This window comes from Suillus subalutaceus (assembly GCF_016647625.1).
Source record: "Suillus subalutaceus strain FC151 chromosome Unknown DFJ58scaffold_136, whole genome shotgun sequence".
In the NCBI taxonomy this organism is placed as follows: Eukaryota; Fungi; Basidiomycota; class Agaricomycetes; order Boletales; family Suillaceae; genus Suillus; species Suillus subalutaceus.
Window position 1 is genome coordinate 1 of NW_024540385.1, and position 23,653 is coordinate 23,653.

A 23,653-nucleotide genomic window follows, 5' to 3' on the forward strand; every position below is an offset into this window, starting at 1 on the left:
CACCTTTAAGTGTCTACTTCCACATCTATCAAAGTCCTGATTCCCCCATTTGATTGCCACCTCTACTTGAAGCACTCCGTTGTGATCGCACGAAGTGCGCTTTGACATTGAAGCGTGCTTTTCCGCACTTTCTGCCTTATTAGCGCATTTAGGCGCCTTTAGCTAGCACTCTTCACTTTTGGGTGCATTACTTGCCTCAGTGTCCCATTCAGGCTTCGAGACTGAACCACTGGTTATAGATCTCCCTCACCTTTCACTAGAGGAATCTTTCTCAGTAGCAATCCCCTTGGGATGACTTTCCACTCGTATCCAGAAGAGCATTTGAAAGCCCACTTCCCACTCTTCCCCCTAGCATGCAGCTATCATTCCTCGCCCTCAGCGCTGTCATTTACCTCGGCCTCCCTCAATGGGCTGTGAGCTCTCAGTGGATAGGACCACTGCACCCTCCCTCTTCTGATGCTTTGTGGAGACTGTCTTGAGATGTGTGTTGCTCTTCATGGACTTGCGTTTGGAAGCCTTCATTGTTACTGGTAACACCTCACCAACTGTGGCGGGTGGAGAAGGAGTGGCCATAATAGGTTCTGTGGTGAGAGGTTCAGGCACAACTGTAGATGGTTGCACAGAAGTAGGGATTTCTACTGGAGTTGGAGTGTGTGCAGGAGTAGGAGTTGCCATGGGAGCAGAGGCATTGTTGTGTGGAGCAGCGAAACTAAAGTCTGCCACATTGCGGGATGAGATATCATGAGTAGTTCTTGAGGTAGAAGTTAGAGGAGAGAATCCTGAAGAAGGAAACCAATCCATTCAAGAGGAAGTGGGTGAAGACTGTAGTGGAGAAAAGGGAGGTAATGGAGATGGCAGCTTGTAGTTGGGTGGCATCGGTAGGAGTGTACTATTGAAGTCTAGATCAATGTCGTCATCTTGAAGATAGGGGGGAGAAAATTGGAAGAAATTGTAAGCAAACTGTCCCAAAAGTGTGCCTGACAGTTCTGAGTGCAATGGGGATTGTTCTGACAGCATGAGTAATATATTGGGTGTGGAAGTGGATGCAGAAGAAACAGTAGCAAGTGATGTATCAGTTGTGATATCCATGGCAGAATGTGTGAGGGAGTTATGGGCTGGCAGGGTTACCCGCACCTGTGTGTCTGGCAGTGATGTATCATTCTGATCAGGCATGGTGGTTCCCTTTGATAATAATACTGCAGCATTGGCTACATCTTGATCAGCTTCAAACAGAGACGCCAACCATTAGACGACTCACAAAATGCTCGAGATGCAAACTCAAAGTAAGGCACCATGATACTCTCCTCAAATGTTGGATATGCTTGATTGAACTGATTGCCAGCAATGGTTGTCCCAATATGCAGGCTATTGACATTGAGCTTGCCAGCATTCATAGGGTCAGGACCAGCAAGTAAGACACTGAACATCCATCCTGTCGAATCGTACAACTCGGTGAAAAATGTCGACAGGATTTCTGTAAGTCTGCATATAACCCTGCCTGCCATCAGTGATGATGAAGTGAGATAGTCAGTGTCACTCACAACTCCTTTGGCAGCTCATTCTTGTCACGAATCACTTCTTTCTCTTTCTCCCTCTTTTCCTTCATCTCTTGGGCCAATTTTGTGACTTCCTCCTTCACCTCCACACTTTCATTCTCCCAGCAGGTTGCTAGTTGTTTATGAACAACCCGAATCACCTGCTTTTGGGTTCAGGTGCATCAAGTGCATTCTTCATGGCATTGAGTTCCTTCTTGACTGCAGGCTGCACATGCGATGTGTTCATATTTCTTGGTGTAAACCTCATTTGCATTGAGGGGGTGCAATTTCTTCTTACCTGACTTGATGGTGATGTCACCAATCAGATTGCTGATGATGGTATTCCCAGCGGTGTTTACCTGGTGGCCTATCTTCAAATTACCAAAGTCATTGTGTAGTTTGACCATCGAATGCTAGGTTCATACCTGATTCATCAGCAAACTATACAGAAGGGATCAAGCCATAGCGCTGTAGCCCTCTGTAGGAGCTGTATAAGGCCATTGTAGTTTTCTGATGTTAGCCAATATTCAAATACTGATTAGGATACAAATATTACCGTCTGAAGGGCATCCCTTGCCTTAGCTATCTGCTCAAGTCTCATGTTCTCATCTAGGGGCTCTGATGAGTCTTCCAGAGTGATTGGCAAATTTTCTTCCCACCTCTCAAAAAAGGGGGGCCAGAAATTGTTGTAGTTCCCTTTTTTTGCACTCAAGAAAACTCTCATGGTAGGTGAGCACAAAGGTCTGCTGCTCCTCCGAGAGCCAACTATGTGGTGCCATCTTAAATGACTACTTGTCAGTGCACTAACATTAAGATAATCTACACATACTTTTGCTGTTTGTCGTGTCATATGAGATGCCCTAGATAAAAGACAGACACAAAATGAAAAGGATCAGTCAGACACACACTAATTGCTTCAGCCACAGATGTGGCAAGTACTCCCAGAAATAGTTGTCCCATTGCACCATAACTAGACCAATAGAGACAATACATGATATCTTCACAGAAAGATTTGAGCATAGGCATGTTTCACACTGTTTGTTGTCACCAATCAATAGTCCCATAGACATAGATAGAAGTACATGGTGCTAGGTACACTAGATGGGGAACTTGTACTCCTGGTACCACAATTCACCCCCCATGAAGGCAACCACTAGTTCACTATCTCTGCCTTCTGCCAGATGCAACAAGATGTCTTCCACCATCCCTACCATTTCCCTCATGAACTTGCAGATGGCATCTGCAGCACGCCACTCATCACAAATACCACACATCTTAAGAATACCATCCAGTCCGCTGTTCGCTCTGTCGATAAAGTTTTCAAGACTTTCAATAGTGTGTTCAAAGACAGATTTGCCTCTGCACCTGGTAGGATATAAGTTGGGATCAGGCATAGTCTTGGAGTACTTGTCCATGAGAAGGTCAAAGAATCTTTGTGGAGCTTTGATATGCGCCATGAAGTCGTCCTTGGCATACTTGACTGTGGCAATGTAGTCTTGTAAAGTTTCACTGTTGCTAATGTCAGTTACATTGAGACATGTAAGTCAAAGCCGCACAACATTGGTTCATCTTCATCATCCAAAGGATCATTGACTGGACAAAGTTTTTTTTTTTGCGTAACTGACACCGCTTTGCTAGTATAGCCTCTCAACACCTGGAATTTTTCAATTAAGTCGACTCAAAGACACTGTTGGTGTATTGCTTACTTTAGATAGTGTCGTCTACGCTTGTCTCTGCAGCTTGTACTCTATCTCGATGAGTTTCATGAATAGTTGAGCATACCATAATGACGAGTAGTGAAAGTCAGGGAAGAATGCAGCATTTAATATGAAGCACTCACATTTGTTTGGACCAAAATAATAAGTCTTTGATTTGTCAATACGTGAGGATGGTTGGACCATAACACATGGTGCGTCCAAGAGAGACCCGCTGCCTCAATGAAATGTTAATATTAAGATACCTATGTGTATGAATCAGTATGATATGTATTGCAGCGAGCACTTACATTTGTTTGAACCAAAACTCTTTGATTGGTGAATGAAGCACCTGTGAGGATGTGTGAGGATGGTCAGACCATAATACAATCTTAAGACATTGTGACTGAGAGAGACCTGCTAGCTAGGTAGAATGTTAGTAGAAAGATTAACTGTGAGTGTGATATGTGTTACGGTAGTGCTGCCTCGTGAGAAATATCATTCTGGACTTACCTAGTGTTCGAATGCCCAAATCCCCCTAAGTTCTAGTAAAGTCAGTAACCAGATCCTTGAAAAAGGTTGAACCAATGATTGATCAACAGCAACTAATTGCGCAGATATTGTAACAAGATAGCTAAGCACACTGACTTGTAGAGTACTATGGTCCTTTGGTCCTTCACTGAGATCAATTCAGCTAAGATACAGGCTTGCAATGGCAAGAACAGTATGTTGTAGGATGCAGTAGGACCAAAACATAGAATTAAGCGTTATTAATAGCTAGCCTATGGCACATGGGCTATTTTTGAGTGGGTCACACAATCAGCGAATGGTCTGTGCTTCCAAAGAAGAATCAAAGTGTTCTGTTCAAATTTTCACTGTGCTCCTCTGCTCACTCAAACAAATATAACAGCTTGGTATTTGACAATTGCACAGTGTGTGACTACTAAGACTAGACTACCTGTGCCACCTCACCATGTTCTATGGTGTGCTTCACAATCCAAACACCATGCTCAAGAGAATTTGCCTTGCGATATATGGCATGTAAAACACCAAGCACCTTGGGACCAGTAGCATCCCTGTCCAAAAAGAATTAGTGAATGAAATGAACGGAGAACATCTAGACTTACCATCCTGAGAAGACCCCAATATAACAACCCCTCATTATGTAGTACAGTGGGGACTTGACTTCAATGGGCACATTGAAGTACGTGCCATTGTAATACTGAAGGGTGGAGTCATCAGCAAGAGACATAGCTGTATTAGCTATATCCTCATTATCAGATGAGTCTTCCCTGTCATCAAGACATGTCCTACAGCTGGGCCAAGGGCAGGAGCAGGAGCCACGGTAGTAGAAGTTGGGGAATGAGCTGCAATGATAGCAGGAAAATCATCTGGAGCAGATATAGAATCATCACTATGGGCCAATGGACCTGTAAGATTAGCAACAGGCCCTGTGGCATTGTTAAAGCAAAATTAATAATGATGAATCAAAGAAACAGGTGGATCCACCTTTGGCAACATTTGGACTAGTGCCAGCCTGCAACACAACTGATATTGCTGTCCTGTCGTCAAGACAAAGGCCCTGCAGCATGCTGATGAGGCCGTCCAGCCAAATGGACACCATAGTGTCCATCTGACTGGAGGGAGATGGGCTTTGAGTCATCTTAACAAGGCTGTATATTGAGCAGAGGAGGATGTGAACAGTGAATAATACATTACTCACCAGGACAGGTATTTATACAGCAAGTGCTGTCATAATTTTTGATCCTCAAGAACACATTGCAGCTACTAAGTTCATGGATATCAGAGGAGGAGTTTGATGACTCAGACAAAGCAGTGTGAGGAAAAGATTGGCTGACTAAGCTCATACATATCAACCATGATTCACTGTCATTAACATCATGATCATGATTGAAGCTCTGATTTCTGTTTTGGACACAGCTTACATGGTGTCTGCTGCAACAGGTAACCAGCTTGTTTCTACTCCAAGGACAGTGAGTTTTGTGCCCATTATCATTACATGGAGCATTTACCTCTCGAAGTATCATAGTTTGTGCCAGGGTATTATGCCCATAGCTTTAGTCGAAGCAGCTATAACATGTACAACTATGTCTATTCTGAGGCCAGTGAGTGTTTATTCTCCTTGCCATTACATGGAGTATTTACTTACTGCTTGAAGTATCATGATTCTCCAAGCTTCTTTTTGGCTTTGGAGACTTAGACACTGGCGCTGGTCGATGACTGTTGGACAGGTGTAATGTCACGGGGACGCTCAGCCAAGAGTTCCCGGGTTGATCAAACTCATTTCATACCCTCCACCACCAATACTCCACTGTTGCAGGTTTCACACAGGAGAAATCACTACTGAGGGTCACTACCCAACTATACACTCACTATGTTCCTGCTCCCTCTCTCTCCATTTTCGACTTCCTGGATGCTGGTTCTGATGCAGGCCCATTTTTTGGGGATGGTTGGGATGAATTATCCCTGGAACAAGAGGGACCACAAGAAATTGATTGCCAGCTATCATTTGACAAATGCAAATGCACTGCTGCAGTGAGTACTGCCACTTATGCTTGTTATTTTTACTCAATCATGCCTCAGGATACACCACTGTTAATGTGGATCCATGAGCATCAAGCATTTCTGGACAAAATGCTTTTGCTTAGAGGGTCGCGGAACTTCTGAAATTCTATGTTGCTGTGGTCTTGCTGCTCCTCATTTCAGATGTCGTGACTGCTTTGGCATACAAATGTTTTGCCACAAGTGCATCCTTGACAGCCACACAAGGGATCCTTTGCACAGGATTGATGTATGTAAATATTTTTATTGCTATATCAAAAACTGACAGTAGCCTATAAGATGTGGAACGACTCATTTTTCCAGCCTACCACTCTGAAAAAATTGGGCCTACACATACAGCTAGGTCACGCCCCAGGTGACATGGTGTTATAATCCTCATCCCTCCTCCGGTGATGACTTTGTTATCATTGATGTCCACAGTATCCATGAGATTGCCCTCAATTTTTGTGGGTGTGTGAGTGCTCAAATTTGCTACAAACAGCTACTCCACACATGCTGGTATCCAGCAACCACATCAGACCCTTGCACTGCTGCGACATTCGCTCTAATGGAACACTTTCCACCTTCTGTCATTCAAGAGCAAAGTGTCTGCCTACAAATTTTACCACTCACTGGCAAGATGGAACAATAATGCTGGCCTGTTGGATATAAAGGTATGTATCCAGAAGATATGATGACTACAGGATACTGACATGAGACATTAGGATCACTACTCTGCATTCATGCACATGGTCCGTGAGTGGCGCCATCTCAGGCAACTTCGGTGTGCAGGGAGAGGAAATGATCCTAATGGCATTCATGCCATCACCGCGGGTGAATTGGCTGTGCAGTGCCCAGCATGTCCCCACCCTGGCAAAAATATACCACAAGGCTGGGAGGATGAGCCACCATGGGTTAGGTCAGTCTCAATTGCTGATTACAGCAGTGTCTTCAGGCTGATGACCTATTTTTTATCCAGGTGGAAATATGCACTGTTTATTGTGATTGATGCCAACTTCAGATTGAAATGCAAGGCAGTGTCGTCAGACAATGTAGACCCTAGCCTCAACTCTGGGTGGGCATATTTCCTTGAGGAGGCTGCCTACAATGCATACCTGGCCCATCAAGCTGGCGTCAAGCAAGATGTAAGTACATGGCCATACTATTTTGTGATGTGACTCATCTGACTAGTAGTATACAGTGTAGTACATGTGTCAGTCACAATATCATCAATCTGACAGATACGAAGTCCTCATATGGTCTGGCCACCACAGGTGTTTGTTACAGTAGACTGTGCCAGGCATGACATGAAGCTCGCCAATGGTGTCAGGAGATTTACAGAAGGGTGAAAAGTGCATTGTACTTTCATCTTATATCATGCACATACTAATTGATTGATTTGCCATATATAGATATATAAACATGGACTACCTTGTGTTCTCAGCGCTGTTGGCCTTCACGGTGTGACAATCATATTGGTGCTAGGCATGTATACCTGCATAAGCCTTCAATAGGTGGACCAAAGTTAACCCTCATATTATTCACTACTCCCCTATCAGCAGTCTTCACTTGTCTCAGCCATAACCCTTGTTCAACGCTATTCTGCACTTTCCCGCACTATGCGCTGCACATTCCTGCAGCGCTATTCATGCTCCCACGACTTATCCGACGCTATTCCCGCACTTATAGCACTATCAGAACTACCAGCAAAGTGTCTATAGGAGCATTAGTGCATGTCCGCTCTACCTAGTGCTTGTCCACTCTATCTAGCGCTTGTTCCTGCGCCTAGCGCTTGTCCAGCGCGCTGTTCTCGCGCTCTAGGATCCACCCAAAATGTCGGAATCTATCCATTGTCCATCCTACCTCATTGGTATGTAATTTGCCTTGCCTCGAGTTTGTAACAAGTGCTACAGTCTTATTACATGTATATCCTATCCCTTCCGAGTCCAAGATGGTATAGTTTACTAGTATAAGAAGCCTATGGTGATTACTTTGACATTACTTCCCTTCAACTGTATTTCCTTTCCCTTAGGTTTTACTTAGAAGTAGTCACCCCTTTAGTTGCGCTCTATGGCCCCTATTTGACTTTCCTTACCCTTGCAATCAATACCTTTGATCTCACTCGCTATCCATTACCCTCCTTTGACTTAGAGTCCACTTTCTTGACTTCCGCTCTTTCCCGCACATTAGCACTCTATCTTGTGACGCGCTATTCCCACGCTTTAGCGCTCTTTCAGGTCTTTCGATCTTGAGTTGTCCTTAGTAGCTTTTCCCTCTGGTCGAACATTCTTGCTTTATTGTTTGCAAGTATAGCAGCATAGGCAGAGCATTAGACATATACTGGCTGAGTACCTTAACAAGTGCCTAGTCAGGTTGTGTTTTTCACAACAGTCACCATGGTCAACATCTCATATGACATTGCCTGTCAATGGCATAAGAAGCTCTGGGCATGTATGGAAGGCATGCCATCAAGGTTTCACATCCCTCGTGACTCGATGACCATCCAATTTTTTGTGCCAAAGTTTCATCTGAAGGTGCACATTGATGAATGTCAGAGAAACTTCTCATTCAATTGGTCAAAACATGTGGGACAAACAGATGGCAAGGCTCCTGAGCGTGGTTGGTCGAATATAAACCAGGTCGCGATAAGCACAAAGGAGATGGGTCCAGGATCATGTTTAGATACCCTCAATGATCATTTCAGGGATTGGAACTGGAAGAAGGTTACGGCACTGGGTCTGTTTTTTTTCTCTGGTGGAATATCTTGTGCTTATCTGAGAATAGGCCGTACACTCTTGTGCAAGATCTGCAACACCATTAAGTGGAAGAAGGAGCATGAGGAAGGACTAGCAGAGCTAGAGAGGACCATTCAGCCAATGTTCGTCCTTCAGTGGAGGAAAGAAGTTGAAGCTTGGGAGGAAGACAACTCTCAACCTAATCCGTTCAAGAGCCACTATGCTCGTGACTAATGCTATCTTTTAGAGTTCAGCGAATTAATGTCTGGCAGCCATTACACAAGCTGCAGTTCATCTACAGCTTGCTGAGCTTGAAGCCCATAAACTTCAGGCAGGGATAAATGTCTCCCTGCATACTGGCCTTTCCCCAAGCAAGATTAATCACCACTGGCATCGATCTTCAAGACCAACAGTGAGTTTCTTTGTTCAAAAAATCAAGTTCGCCACAATAAAAAGATCCCAACAAGACAGCACCTGAAGACGGATATCACCAATGCATCTCTTCACCCCATGGACAAGCAGAAGACTACCATGCAGACTTGTGTCACCACCCTTCACCGTCAACTGGATGCCTGGGCTTGTGTCCAAGAACTATATATGCCCATTGTGTCCCAGCTTCATCATCGATCTTCAGAAGCTGGCATGACAAATACGGTACAGCTAAAGCCTGAGGCATTCAAGCTTTGGCTCCCATCTGAACTCCAACCAACAGCAGGATGTGACAACAGGCTGGCTGCACACAAATGGGATCTACAGCATGCACAAGCACTGGATGCCCTTAACAAAATCTGTTCACATCTCCACCTCCAGTCTCACATGTATATCTACAAAGATAGAAATGTGCATGGACAGGCCGCTTCTACCCGTGCACAGGCCCTCATCAAAGGCTTGGAGCTGAGTAAATGTGCTAGTTTTGACAAGTATTGACGTGCGCTGAGGGCGAGGAATGATAAATGGATACTAGGGGGGGTAGTGTGTAGTGAGGCTCTCAAGTGCTCCTCTGGAAGTGAGCAACAGTCATCCCAAGGGGATTGCTACTGAGAATAGATTCCTCTAATATAAGTGAGGGAGATCCAAGACTAGAACTTCAGTCTAGAAAGCCTAAGTAGAGCGCTAAAGCCTAAATGCACTGAAAAGAGTATAAACTGCGCAAAGCGCTTCAAATGCACTGAAGATGTGGCCGACAAATATAAGGTGCGCGCTGATAATTTCAAGTGCGGATAAGAAAACTCGAGTGGATTCAAATAATAACTGGGGCTATGGACTGCGATGCTCGTGGAATGGAAGTAAGTATCAAAAAGTAATTCTAACACGTAAGTACTGCTAAGCGCTTTCCCATGGCACGGAGCCGAGCAAGCGAGTACATACGGTATGTAACAGCACGTAAGTAAGGCTCCATAACGTGAATAGTGTCGTACAATGCAGAGATATTGTCAGCGTGACTCAAACAAAGGAAACACGCACCAATGGACCGGGGAGGACATGGATAGGATGTGCGGAGGACAGGCGATGGGATCCAGTGCGCGAGCATGAGCGGCCACAAGCACTTGTAGTGCAGTGCGCCTATAAGGCGTGGGCCTTCTATCTATGAGAGGGTGCCTATAGTGGAAGAGGGAAAATGCTAGATATGCGCCTGTAGGGGCACAAGCCTCTACAGCGCGTAATGTGCTGTTAGCTCTCAGCCACCGACTCAATAGGTCTGGCTGGGACACATCCCTTCCACCACTCCTGGACTCACAAGTGAGGCCTGTGGGCAATATGGAGAGACAAGGCACCGATACTATTTCCTGGATCTGGCTGGACTCACATGTGGACAATAGCAGCTCAGAAAATGAGCGAGTTCAGGATTGTAAGTCTGCTAGCTCTAGTTTGATATGGTATACTGACTACATCTGATAGCTGTTCGAGTTGAGTGGTGCAAAGCACACACACACACAAACCGCTGGTTGGAGGAAGTTGAACTCCTCCTCGAGGAGATGCAAAGAGTTATCGTGTTCTTGAGGTGGCAGGTGGAGTGGTGGAGTGAAAGGCGTAGTTCTCAAGCCCCAGAGTTGACAGCAGAACAGGAAGGACTGGCTGTGTATGCATGTCAACAGGCTGCGCTGCATCTGTCTCTCATGGCCTCCTTTCAGGACCTATGGAAAGATGTACTGATGTTCATAAGTGCTGCCATGGACATTCCACTGGACAGCAACAGTGAGGATGAACCTACCATCGACACACGGCCTCAGTTGCACAGTTGATACATCACCCATGTACAGACATTAATATATATATCTTGCACTCAACCGTCCAAACATAGCTTGATCGCGAGGAACAAGATCAGGATTAGAGTTTAAAAGTCCGGTTAAGTCCAGTCTTTTGCCTTATTTGGAGGCAACCGGACCAGGACCGGTTGCCTGATTCCCACGATATCAAAAAGACCAGACCAGGACTGATAAAGACCGATATTTTGGTCTTTTTCGGTCCTGCAACCGGTTTTGAACCAGTTGCAACCTCAATAAGTCCAATAATAGTGTAGTACCATTCAGGACCTTTCCAACAGTGGTCTGATCATGTAAAACGGTTAAGATTTGAGAGAGATATGAGCATTTTAAAAATACACCACCCTAGAGCACAAGACAAATATGAAATGTGTTGTGATTGCTTAAGTGGCTTAACAAAAGTTGTGCTTGAAGTCTAGACAAGTCTAGGACTGGTCTTATCTTTTCAATAGGTTCACACATAAGCAAGGTATAAGCTTAACAAAAATCATTATCAGGCTTGTCTTCCAAATATGAAAAATATGAAAGTCATTATAAGGCTTAGGTATCCCAACACTAATTGTAGTCCTAGTCTAAATGACTCTATTGCTAGTCTTATCTTGTCAAACATTCAAGGTTTGGGCAAGTTATAAGCCAATCTTTAATTTTTATGCCAACATCCTTCAATTTTGCGAGCCTTTCTTGTAATACTCATATCTTTTTCAGATCTTAACCGTTTGACATGACCAAACCACCGTTGGAATCGCCTGATTGAGTACTATGACCCTAACCCTAACCCTAATACCGGTTGCAACCGGTTTTTATCGGTTTTCAAATTTTCATAAAGGTAGGCAACCTGCAACTGGACTTTTCTGAAACCAGGCAACCGCAACTGAAGTCCAGTCTTTTAAAGTCCAGTTTTGGTCCAGTTGCCAGTCTTTTTTCAGTCCAGCAACTGGACTTTAAAACACTAATCTGGATCGCAAGGTACTGACTACATAGAGATCTCTAAGATTGAGAATGTCAGGTACCAACAACATATGAGATCTGTAGGATTGAGAATGCCGAGAATGGCCTTGGATCATGTTCTATGCTCAGCCTATTAAGGGATTATACAGCCCAGTACATTGATGTATCAGCGGTCCTACAGCTCAGAGCGATTGGTGTATCACCCTTTATTACAGGTACAAGTACTTGATACATTACTCCCATGTGCATGGTGGGGCTAGAGCTGATGCAAAAAGACTAAGCTAAAGTAGCTGAAGCTTAGGAATGACTAGGCTGTGAGGTGGGCAGAAGCAAGAGATGCTGCACCACCTCACTTATTTGTGGGTAGACTAATTCCTACACCTGCCTTGTGCCTCACTGGCCAGCTTAGCTCACCACCTTGGTCATCATCGAATCAATGAACTCAGCCAAGTGGCATATGTCCATTGTCTTTCTCCTTAGAAACGGAAAGATTAAAAACACCTAGACTTGTGAGAGTTAGTGTGTATTTAAGCTGGCAACCATCTCCGCGTTATGACCAAGACTTGCGGGAGTAAATATAGATCCACTTGAATGTGCATTTAGCTCCATCAAACATTACCGGAGCTCGAGCGGAAGTTCTGCTACCTGTCACTGGTAGGACTATTGAACAAGAGTGAAAGCTCCCGTTCAACATGCAGTGACTTACTAGTCGCACTAGTACTGCACATTAGTCGTCAGAACTTCCGTCAGACTCGGACAGACAACGAGTTGAGAAAGCAAGTTGATGAAGGCGTACTAGTCTAAGCCTGAGGGAAAGACCCAACTGTGAACCGATAAGAAATGGTAACGTTATCACGAGACAGTGACAGGAAATGGAAACATAGCGAAATGCCAACAACGGGAGCAGACATAGGACATAGATGGATCATACAGGCATTGTCCCAGTCGATACTGACTGTACTCAACGAGATTCATGACTGCTGACAAGATAAAAGTACATGGTTGTTAGAAATATCTCAGAACGAAGCAATCATGATAATCTACATATCCGTGGAGTTTGGCTGATGTTGACTGATGTGCTTATCATTGTGAGAGAGTTGTCATCAAATCCTTGTTCCTTGGGATGAACCTGCACTTGAATGGTTTAGGGTTCCTTTGGGTGTGTAAGAATGCGTTTCAGGCTCAGAGGGTCGAGTTACCAGAGTACACCAGCATTCTCGAACTCTGCAGGAGGTGTGATCTCCTCTCCTCTCTCATCGAGCGGTTTGTCGATCGTGAACACAGCAAGGATGCAAGCGATATTGAGGTACAAGGAGGCTTGGGCAAAATACAGCCCTGAAATAAGATGCGGTCGTTAGTTTCGGCCGAGATAGTGTCATGTAAATAATAGGCACCAGGGCATGCACGGCGCCCAAACCCAAAGATGAACTTGCGTGGGTCCAATTGTGGCGAGGGACCAAGGAAACGCTCAGGCCTGAACTCCAATGGGTCGGGATACATGTCTTTATCACGTGACATGGCAAGAATGTTCGCGATGATGGTTGCACCCTTGGGGATGCGGTACCCTTTGTAGACGTCTTCCCTCATGGCGTGGTGCGGGAGCCCTGCGTCGCTGAGAGTGAGCGGGAACCAGGACAAGAAAGCCATGTGGCTGACCTTGCGGAGCCACGGGTGCCCAGCGGAGGAGCTCTTGGATGAGTGCTCCGATGTACGGAAGCTTGTCTCTGTCCTTGAACGTGGGAAATCGGTCCTGACCTACGATGGCATCGATCTCTGCCTGAGCATGCTTCTGCACCTCGGGATAAAGCACCATCGCCAGGATAAAAGATGTCAAGGATGATGATGTCTACTCATGCCAATGATTGTTTCAAAATTCACATAAGGGAAAGTGCAAATGATATCTTACGGTGTCTACTCCCCCTGCATAGATCCCCTGACTGCACCACTTGGTGATCTCTTCTTGTTGGGCGCTGACCGTGGACCCATCCTCTGGAAGGAGCTGTTCTGAAACGAAGGAATGCGTGTAGCTGCCGCTGTGCTAATCGGCGATGAAAATTGGTTAGGATTCCGGATCATAGGAACTCGCAAGACTGCTTCGCAAGGCTTACTATTTGCTGTTTGGACCACTTGAATGGCAATGTGTCGACCCTACTTAACTTGTGCCCGAGGTCAAATGCTACACGCTTGAAACCCGCCCCTGGAAACCATGAAGGTAGGAAACGCACTCATGGAAGGTCGACTAGCTGAGTTTTATGATACCTGGAAAGTGAAAGAGGGCCTACATGATGGTATCGCTTCGACCAACCAACGTCCAGGCTGGGATAGTATGGCTGGGATTTCTGTGCCTTCTTTCAGGATACCGATGAAATAATCGTCATTGTCGGTAACCTTCCAACCATATGCGAGATAAAGGACAACGGCCGCTGAATTCCTACACCTCGGATGAGAAACGAGCAAAACAAGCAATCGCAAGAATTTTACCTTTTGATCTGATCGGCGAAATGTTCAGGGCTCTTGTGCAGACCATCAAGCAGGACACGAGATTGTTCGGTTTGCAGCGACTGGTAGCTTTGTATAGTGCGGGGACTCAGACTGGCTTTGAGGGCCGTGCGATAAGTCTTGAAATACGGGTGAGTGAAAGATATGTGGAACGGGGTCAGGTTGCGCTTCGCAAGTTCTGTGTACATCCATATTCTTGGACGATCAGAATATGTAGTGGCGCGTGAATCGAGCAATTCAGTAGCCGATTGTAGGGAGCTGAGGACTATGAACTGCCGGTTAGGCACGCGGAAGGAGAATATGGGGCCTACGAGACATTGGTCAGGAATGTCATAACAAGCGAAAAATTGGACAATGTGCACCATAGCTTTCAGCCCACGTGGCATACATCAGCCAAGGCTCTTTCTTTGGCAGTTGATGAGCATTTCCGGTAAAGAACTTTGGAGATGGCCCAGGGGGGTAGTGGTAATCTACTGTGTCGACGACTGTAGAAGAAAACTGTGGCCAGTGCAGCCACGAAGAGGATGAGTATATCAGAAGACATGTGACAGATTGAACAGGTGGGTCGGCTTTTTTACGGGTTGCGCTCTGATCATGAGTTCTTATATCATCATTGTCCTAAGTAGATGATATAAGTTATGACTCGGAGCTGTCACCGGATAGTTTCGCAGTGCGACTTACGCTCTCGAAACACCGCGTCATGGGCGCGGGAAGCCCCCCTTGGGTAAGACGTGACTCGGAGATAAGTCACGGCGCGTTTAATTGAATTGAAACTCACGTGTCCTTTACTTATGAGTAGGTGCTACGGGGAAACCCCATGGATGTATACCCGGAGTCCTCCGAGTCCAGGCAATTTGGGAATTGGAGAAACTTCTGTTCCTAAAACGTCTGGCTGCTGGCGTTGAGATAGAGGCAAACTTTCAGGCGGCTTAGTCAGCTGAAGCAGTCAGTGCTAGCGACACCACTGGATCTACACCGAGAAGAAGTTAGGACTCAGAGCAGTACAGAACTTTCGGTTCCGTCGCAGAGGTAGGGACGGCACGCGTGGGATCAAACTCAGGGTCCCCGACTCTGTCAAAAAGTTTTTATTTCCTTGACAAGTTGTTACTTTGTTGCAACGTCCCCGACTTGGAGGAGAGACCTGGTCATACCGCCACGTCTATCTCCACCTCCCACGGGGATCACTAATGTCAACCTTAACTTTATCTCTGGGCCCTACTCTTACGTCATAAAGCTTCCCACCCCTTCCACCTACCTTCTCTCGTTACACTCTTCGGCGACCTTTCCTGCCGGTCCCTCGCCTCGTCAATGTCGCCTCAGCAAGTCTTCTCTCAGGCTATTGCAAAGGGAAATTCAGAAGGGCCGACTGTCTTTCTTCTAATCGTCTGACTAGGGAGACTAGCTATAATCCTTAGGAGATGTAACACATGCGAGAAGCGGTAGGCCAACATTAGCATCTACCGCCTTGCACCACGCGTTTTTTTGTTAAAAGATCATATCTATTGTCCTTTAGGGTCAGTGTCACTGGGGATTGTTCCTGGCTTTCTATTGTAGCTCGTTAATCGCTACGACTATTAGCTAACTTCGTCAAAACAATTACCATATCAATTCCTTACAAACCATGCAAGATATGTGGCATCGACACGATTGGTATAGCAAGAGCCACAGGAAAACAGGATTTACATAGAGCATGCTGGAGCGGTGTGTCCGCGACTGTGCCTGCATGCCGCGAGCAAGGCAAGAAGTGGTGAAGAGCACTACGCTACGACAAAGCCCGAAGGACGCCCAGCGGCTCGCTAAACTACGGTGCTACTCGGCTGCTACCCCCCGGGGTCCCCTACTCCAATGCCATACATAAATCAGGAAACGGGCGATGTCAGAACGCTGATGGCCGATGCATGAATTGACTACGTCCATTCCAGATGTAAAGAAACCCACCTTTGTAGCACAACCAATTCCAGAAAAAATTCCAGCATTCATGCGCTTTGACGCTCTTGGTATTCCGTTCCGGATGGACAATCCTTGAATCAACGCTCTCCCAGTCCTTTCTATCGATGTGGCCTTGTTCATGTCCTGGTCGTCTGGCTTGCCCAGAGGGCTGTGCGGAGTCACTCCTCGGTAATTATGCCTAATGTCACAGACGCCTGAGCCGAGCCTTCCTGAGTCGATGCCGACTGCGAATGGGGATTTAAGTACCCTGATACCACTAGAAGACTGAGCCGTCGTTGTCCGACGTGTACGTGAAACTACAGTCCTCCGGGAACTTCCTGAGATACGTTATTGAGACTGAACGTACCCTTTTAGCTTGTGCATGTTGAGTCAACGCTGCTCTGTGGCCTTGGGGGTGACGAATGCGTGTCCAAATGTTACCAAGATTGAATACACCGTTCCAGACTGGCAGTTCTTGAGGACGTCTGCTGAGCTTCCCTTACAGTGGACTTTGCCTTGGGAGACCGAGGATGACGAATCCGTTTCCATATTTTTGGGAAGAGGTAGGATACGTCGCGCTCCCGACCGGTGATCCTTGGGGAGGCCTACTGGTGAACAGAGCCTGATGAGGGTCCAGGTCCAAATCGTATCTAACAAATCAATTTTAGCATATACCTGAGTTCGAATCTGGGACGTCTTACAAGGCGACCATTTGCATTGCCAGAGGGATGTGGTGGCTGATCGAAAAACGCCGAGTTGAGTCCCAGCGAATGTTGTTTTCCTTTGGCTCTTGGAGCAATTGTTGCATACCATGAGTTTAGTATCCTAACACAAACCTAGATCTCACATCAAGGGGGCTGCAACCAAGAACCTAGTTCGCTTCGCTAGTAGTCGGGATTGATCGTGTAGTGTAAGTTTCTCTTCCACTGAATGAATAACCAGCCTACAAGAGCCATCCTTCAAATCCGAGGACACGCTCGAGGCCGCAAAAAACTTGCCATCTGGTGAAGTGCAAATGGATGGGCATTGGAGGTAGTGAATTCGTGACTCTTCAAATCATAGAAATGTGTGGGGTGATCGATGTTGCCGTCAATTTCCAGCGTCAAAGCTTGCCATCTGGAGAAGCAGCCATGGTAAAAGGGCCATCATCTTCGTCAAGGCGCATCGTCATGCTTCCCTGTATTCGTTGCTGACCCTCCAAGTTTATGGAGGACGTCAGGATTCATCTTGGTTGCTGGAGCGGGGGATTGTATCGATGTGGAGGTGGTAGCGTCTGGGGCTGTGCCTTTGCAAGTGGAGGCAACTTGAAGTTGGAGTAGTAAAGGATACATTTGAAGGAACGGAGGTCACGGGAGGTGCTCGTGTGCTGTAGGCTCGAGTCTCGACGTTGGTAGTCATTTTGAACCGAAGTTCTCACTGAAGACATTTTGCCTGCTGAAGCCAAATTTCTGGAAGTTCATATGAGATTCGGTGTTACCGAGAAGCTAAGTAGTAGGAGTTCAGCAGGAGTCGGATTGAGTAATGGGCACCTGTGCGCGCTTCATCTGACCACCAACCATTCTGAACCAATGATTCCTAGAGCTGTTCTCATTCAAATAAAGAATTCTCCTTCAGTTCTGTGCTTTCGGAACGTCGACATCTGCATCAATTTTCAAGGGCGCAACCACGTCTCTGATGAAATTAGTTTTCAGCATGTGCTCTCACGAATTAGTAGCGACATTTAAATTTCACCCAGTCTGCTTTTCAGCATATCATTGAGTCGGACAACAGGCTCGGTGCTAGGTATAAAACTGGCAAGGAATCAAAGAATTAAACGGTGGACCAGGGGTCCCAAGGGCAGGAGCTACGCATGGCCCTGCTCCAACGGTACGCTCGATATTGCAGCAATAAAATCATCGTTACGGGGAGCTAGAAGGATTGATATTAGCAACTGCGAAGACGGATGGTAAAGATTAAGAACTCACGCATCTCGGCAACTCGACCAGTGTGTCCCATGTGACATGCGTCTCAAATCAAGCTCAGGATATCCTCTGGGTATCACCAATGAAGTCCAAGGAGTATAAAATGCATGTCGGGAAGCGGGAGGTACCCAGAAAAGGAGCTGATAATTGGGTCCCATAATCCACCCATCAGCCTGCAGTAAGAAAGGAGTTGAATTAGAATTATGATGAGAGGTGGGTTCGAGTAAGTCAACGGGGTTGGGCAGGGCGTGTTCCAGACTGGACGAGAAGTAAATGAGGTGATCGTTACAAGTGTTGGTTGGCATGATACAGCTTTCGTGGGTGGAAGGTGTGGTGCCTCAATGCAGCGCAAATGCGGAGGAATATGGCTCTCTGGACTCGGGGGATGGCTGCACTTTCATTGCACTCAACAGACTGGACGGTCTTATCAGATGAACCAGACGCGATGCGAGTACCATCCGGTGAGAACGAGACTGACCAAACGAATTCAGTGTGCCCCTCCAAGGGCTCACCCAATGGCTGTCCCGTCACTGCATCCCACAGCCGCACAGTCTTATCCCCTGAACCAGACGCGATGCGAGTACCATCCGGTGAGAACGAGATCGACCAAACATCTGCAGTGTGCCCCCGCAAGGGCTCACCCAATGGCTGTCCTGTCGCTGCACTCCACAGGCGGACGGTCTTATCAGATGAACCAGACGCGATGCGAGTACCATCCGGTGAGAACGAGACTGAGCAAACCTCTTCAGTGTGCCCCTGCAAGGGCTCACCCAATGGCTGTCCCGTTGCCGCATCCCACAGCCGCACAGTCTTATCCAAAGAACCAGACGCGATGCGAGTACCATCTGGTGAGAACGCGACTGACAGGACCTGCTCAGTATGCCCGCTGATCACGATCTGAGCTGCCGTCCAGTTCAAATGACGTCCGGATGCCAGACGAAGGGTGTTCGGAAACTTTGCCATAAATTTGGTAGCCATGGTGGACTTGACAGGTGAGAATGGCAGCGCTGATAAATACAGATGCGGCGTGCTGTGCAAAATCATGCTCCCAAAGACCTGAATGAACCTTTGCACATCCATTGTGGTGGACCGCAAATCATCGTGTCCAGAATGGCCCTGTATTTATTTATCAGCTGTTCATCCGACACTGCCTGGTAGGCATGTGCTCACCTTCAACCACTTGGCAACGAGTGGAAGCACTGTTATTGCGCTCCTGGTTCCGTTGAGAAGGCCGAGTGCTTCAACCCAGAAGAGTAGTCGCTCATCGTCGAAGAATGATTTTATTGTGTTGGCGAGCTCTGAGTTGAAATTTGATGCTGATACGTGGGAAGCCCAAAATCGACAGGAATAGGACAGATGCGGAGGAATTGATGTTTTGACTCGTTGAGGCAGCTCGGTGTCTTAGGGAGGTACGACGACTTTAAATCACAGATATTGAAACGAAGGTCATGTTCCATCACTCGTAGCGACGCAATTGCAAGGTCGCGTTGTTGTTCCCTCGTTCTCTCGACGAAGAAGTCTCCCCTGGATGATTCGTCCCTCAGGAATTCTTGGAAGGTCGCATGAAGGGGTCGGATGGGGGTATGTGAATCGGTAGTGCCACTAAGGAGGGCTCCCATGTGTTTTATCATTATATCTACTTCGTAATGGTCGTGGTCCTCCGGGAAATAGTGTCGCATAACTTGCAGTGAAACTAAAGGGAGCGGTTCGGCTGTGGCAAGTATTTGTCCCATCACGGAACGAAATCTCGCTATTACTTGCTGGTACTGGGCTTTTGTATACTGATCCTTTGGCGCAACTTCTTCTAACATGAGCCGATACATATCATACAACAAGTTTTTCCGCTCCCCAGGACCGCGGTTCATGACAGCATTGAAGCACTCCATTGGGGATAAACCGAAATAGGGTTCTTTGATGTATCCGCACGCGAGACGCACCCACTCGAAGAGTCCGTCGGATTTCGTAGCCAGGTCTGCAAGATGTATGTCCCGAAATTCTGATAGCTCTTTCAGCTCCTCAGATACGAAGGCGTGAATGTCGCGTTTCACGACTTCTGGTGGAATATCGTCCATGGACAACCGTAGAATATGATCAACACCTTCAAACTCCTTTTCGATATCATGAAGTGGGCGAGAGGTGACGAGAATCCGAAAGTTGGAAGGGAGTTCCGTTATTTGAGGAAGTCCTTTGTCCTGAAGTTTACCGGAAAGTATGCGGAGGAGGTTACGCCGCGTTTCCAGTCCACCACTCTCATCTAGTGCCTCAATCACGATCAAGACAGGCCCTACACTTGACGCAGATAACTTCTTTAGCGGTTCCATGAGAAGCCCACGCCACTGCTGGATAATGTCCGTCGTATTCTTGAGCGAGTTCGCATCTTTGACTGCATCCGCTAACGCTCGTTTCATCCCAGGATCACGGTCAGCAAGGTCGAGTGCGATGGTGGAGAGAATCTTTTCATGGCGAAGGTCTGCTTCTCTGTGCCGATCGAAACAAAAACATGAACCAAGGCCTCCCGCTTCTTTGAACCAGTTGGCAATCGTGTGGGCGATGGCCGATTTGCCCTTGCCTGCAGGGCCGGATAGCCACATTACACGCGGAACAGAATCTCCACTGCTGTTGATCCACTTGGTGATTTGGGAGAGAATTTCCGTGCGAGTGCCTGACAGACATTGCTTCTCAGTAAGTATTCCCGCGCCCCTTGCATAAACTATGCCACTGAGATCGAGTGTTTCACCTTTAAGGGTATGAGTACATATAAAATCAGAGGCACGTATAAATCCTTACCCGCAAACTGGACAAAGACAGCTACATCCCGACTAGCTTGATCCCGAAATTGTTGCATAAGGCCATCCAAGGCGTCGTTATACTGTATGATCATATCATCCGTTTCCGCGACGATGTTTTTACCGGCTCTCTTCCCTATGATCATGGTAAGTATATGATTCATGTGCATAATACAACAGCCGGACGACTCACAGAAGCTCTTCGTCTCCGAGTAATCCCTGATGAAACGGGCACACTCGAGAGTCTGCTGAGCGATCTTTCCAACAATACCGCGCATCGATCCAATTTTGCCAAGGCTGTCATCTTGAGTCATGAAGCGGTAAACTTCAGCCAATTTCTTGAGAAGACCGTGGATCGATTTATCTCGCTCTGCTTGAGTGATTATAATCTACAAGGGATTGTGACCTCTGAGCGGGAGGCAGATCTCTGGGCAACATGAACGCACTTTGGATGCAACAGACAGCACACCCAACGCTATCTTCGCGTATGGATGTACCTATAACTTGATTAGTTTGTTATCAATCAAGGAGAGCAGCCCATACATTTGCGATGTTCTCGATGACAGTGTTGAAAATTTTGAGGGGTTGGAGGTATGTGGTCTGGAAATCATCCGCGGCGGCGAGATCCGCTGGGGAATCGGCGATGGCGGATGCCATCGAAGTCGCAGGTCCCCCAAGTGTTTTTATGCGTTCTAAATCCTCATGGGCATTCCGAAGTTCAGCATCAACCGATTGGGGACCAGGGGTTTCCTCCACGCTAAAGGGGGTGTCGAGAACCTGCGTGACCAAGAAAATTCAGAGACGAAAACCAGATAATTTGATGCAAGTACCTTCGAAGCAGGTTCTCTGGATGAGCCTTGGATTTTCAGAAGAGGCGGGATGCTTGTCGGTGGAAGAATGCGGATGTGACGTGTCCTGGGGGCCTCGTAAAAAATGAAGGACTGGGATTACGATTTCGAGCACTTACCTCGACTTTCTGACTCGATACAGCACCTTGAGGGTCAACGTTCTGGACTGCAGGAATGCGGTTGCGGGAAAACTTGAAGGACTTCTGGAATCTGCACAAAGTCAACCATATCCATTATCAGAACAATAGCAGTCTACTTACAGAAAGTTTCTTGGTGATGCCTTTCGTAAATTTCCTCATAACTTGCGATGGCTCTGGACGAAGAAAGAGTAAGAGGCAGCGACGAATTTCATACGCGCTCATCCACAGTGGTGAACCCATGAGACCACATACCGAGCTTTCACGAACAGTTGCTTCGCAGGTTTCTGAAGGAGGATCTGGCTTATGGTCTCCACTCAGTACAAGTGGTCAATGTGAGAAAAGTGGGGTGCAAGAAGTAAATTGGAGAAGGGAGAAGACCTCGAGCGCTAACATGATTATCAGCAGCCATGGGAATAAGGGGGCGCGGGTACAACTTAGCCCCCGAAGAGGCAATGCGAGATCTAATGATGTTGGGCTGGTCCGAGCGTCGCGTCAGCTTGGGGTGGACGCAAGCAAGTGGAACCGCTGGGAGGGCGGAGAACCTGCTTACGAGTTCGATCGTGCAGTGTGCACTGATTAGTACTGCAGGACTCTCAGTGTGTGGTACGCTAATTAGGTAAATGACCATAACTGTTAACATGTTCTATTCACACTGCACTAACGACGGTACAATGCAACAACAGAAATTATGATGTGGTGGTGGTGGGCGTAAAGAACGAGAGGAATATCGAGTGAGGATACGCGAGCCTCTATGTCGAACTCGTCGCGAAGAACGAAGAACGCATAAAAAGGAACAGACCTCGAAGTGTGCTGCTGGGATACTCCGACGAGCTAGTTCCTTCTATCGAAATGAATCCCCGACTCCCATGGACCTGGGCCTGCAGGATGCCATGGTGGAGGGACTTTGCCAGTCTCACGTCCGCGTCATTCGTCTCAACCCAGGCTCACTTCTTACCCGCTAGCCAGCCAATGAAAGTAGTTACGCCCTTCGGCAGCCTTTCCTTACTTCCTGCCAGTCCCCTGCCTCGTCAATGTCGCCTCAGTAATGCTTCCGATCGAATAATTTTCTGTCCCCACTGGCAGCACCTTGTTATTAATGTGGCTATAACGTCTGCCCTGATTCTGTGACTGCGACGTGCGTCTACGTCGCATTGCCACCTTTGTCGCCACTCACTGCAATATGACCGTCTCAGTAGCGCGACAACTGATGTCAATCCCACTCCGGGACGGCGTGGAGACAGTGACCGACATCTCCGAGTGACCCAGTGGGTCAATTAGCTTGGACTAGATTTCTTCGTCTCACCTACAAGGCGGTTTCGTAAACTACACGATCTCGTTACGGACAGCATTGCCCGTGGGTGCCCCGGCACTTAGGTACACGTTCTTTCGAGAATATCCATTCAATGGTACACGCGCCACCAAATGCTTTGATTCGCGAGATTATAGGAATCACGTTAAACGCAGCCGACGTCGCTGGAAACGTGGACACGTATGCGGGAAAAACACGGCGAGGTTATGGACCGTGGAGAAGTGGACATATCGTGGGTCAACGGGATCGTCAAACAGTAGTAAGTCAAAGATGCCTGTCATGATGTATCTATTCGCGAATTGCAGATCAGTGTATCAGTCTAGGTTCTGGAGATGGAAGATGAGTTGAAATTCAGTGTTCGTTACATTGCGAGAATATTCTCAGTTGCATAAAGTAACACAGCAGACTAGCAAGTCTGAACCTAATCTTGCCGCAGAAAGAAA

The 23,653-nt window shown here is 46.9% G+C and overlaps 4 protein-coding genes across 4 annotated transcripts; 1 reads left to right on the forward strand and 3 right to left on the reverse strand.

Annotated features, from left to right (window-relative positions):
* Positions 1 to 162: 162 nt before the first annotated feature.
* Positions 163 to 4,862, reverse strand: DFJ58DRAFT_845393 (uncharacterized protein; the record flags this gene model as incomplete). Its single annotated transcript, XM_041393150.1, has 20 exons — positions 163 to 221; positions 393 to 779; positions 891 to 1,196; positions 1,259 to 1,482; positions 1,542 to 1,646; positions 1,697 to 1,761; positions 1,895 to 1,948; positions 2,092 to 2,231; positions 2,365 to 2,395; positions 2,444 to 2,505; positions 2,671 to 2,840; positions 2,901 to 3,044; positions 3,065 to 3,128; positions 3,376 to 3,468; positions 3,541 to 3,581; positions 3,743 to 3,767; positions 4,202 to 4,305; positions 4,357 to 4,451; positions 4,544 to 4,680; positions 4,739 to 4,862. The coding sequence occupies 20 exons, from the start codon at positions 4,860 to 4,862 to the stop codon at positions 163 to 165; spliced, it is 2,430 nt and encodes an 809-aa protein (XP_041238980.1).
* Positions 4,863 to 5,327: 465 nt separating this feature from the next.
* DFJ58DRAFT_718389 (uncharacterized protein) lies at positions 5,328 to 11,186 on the forward strand (the record flags this gene model as incomplete). The annotated part of the gene is made up of 17 exons (XM_041384469.1): positions 5,328 to 5,355; positions 5,899 to 6,041; positions 6,092 to 6,177; positions 6,233 to 6,380; positions 6,517 to 6,710; positions 6,771 to 6,936; positions 6,993 to 7,067; positions 7,105 to 7,136; positions 7,204 to 7,252; positions 8,164 to 8,531; positions 8,576 to 8,588; positions 8,614 to 8,752; positions 8,799 to 8,938; positions 8,998 to 9,424; positions 10,166 to 10,375; positions 10,426 to 10,689; positions 11,179 to 11,186. 17 exons carry the CDS (start codon positions 5,328 to 5,330, stop codon positions 11,184 to 11,186), a joined length of 2,490 nt encoding a protein of 829 aa, XP_041238981.1.
* A 1,326-nt stretch (positions 11,187 to 12,512) lies between these two features.
* Positions 12,513 to 15,258, reverse strand: DFJ58DRAFT_93032 (cytochrome P450). Its single transcript, XM_041395621.1, has 10 exons — positions 14,919 to 15,258; positions 14,600 to 14,855; positions 14,220 to 14,544; positions 14,021 to 14,169; positions 13,847 to 13,962; positions 13,645 to 13,776; positions 13,395 to 13,584; positions 13,133 to 13,342; positions 12,938 to 13,073; positions 12,513 to 12,891 (listed from the first exon to the last, which is right to left on the reverse strand). Exons 1-10 carry the CDS (start codon positions 14,937 to 14,939, stop codon positions 12,822 to 12,824), a joined length of 1,605 nt encoding a protein of 534 aa, XP_041238982.1. The 5' UTR covers positions 14,940 to 15,258; the 3' UTR covers positions 12,513 to 12,821.
* A 6,174-nt stretch (positions 15,259 to 21,432) lies between these two features.
* DFJ58DRAFT_845398 (uncharacterized protein) lies at positions 21,433 to 22,060 on the reverse strand (the record flags this gene model as incomplete). Its single annotated transcript, XM_041393151.1, has 4 exons — positions 21,433 to 21,690; positions 21,744 to 21,854; positions 21,881 to 21,964; positions 22,022 to 22,060. 4 exons carry the CDS (start codon positions 22,058 to 22,060, stop codon positions 21,433 to 21,435), a joined length of 492 nt encoding a protein of 163 aa, XP_041238983.1.
* Between the last annotated feature and the right edge of the window lie 1,593 nt (positions 22,061 to 23,653).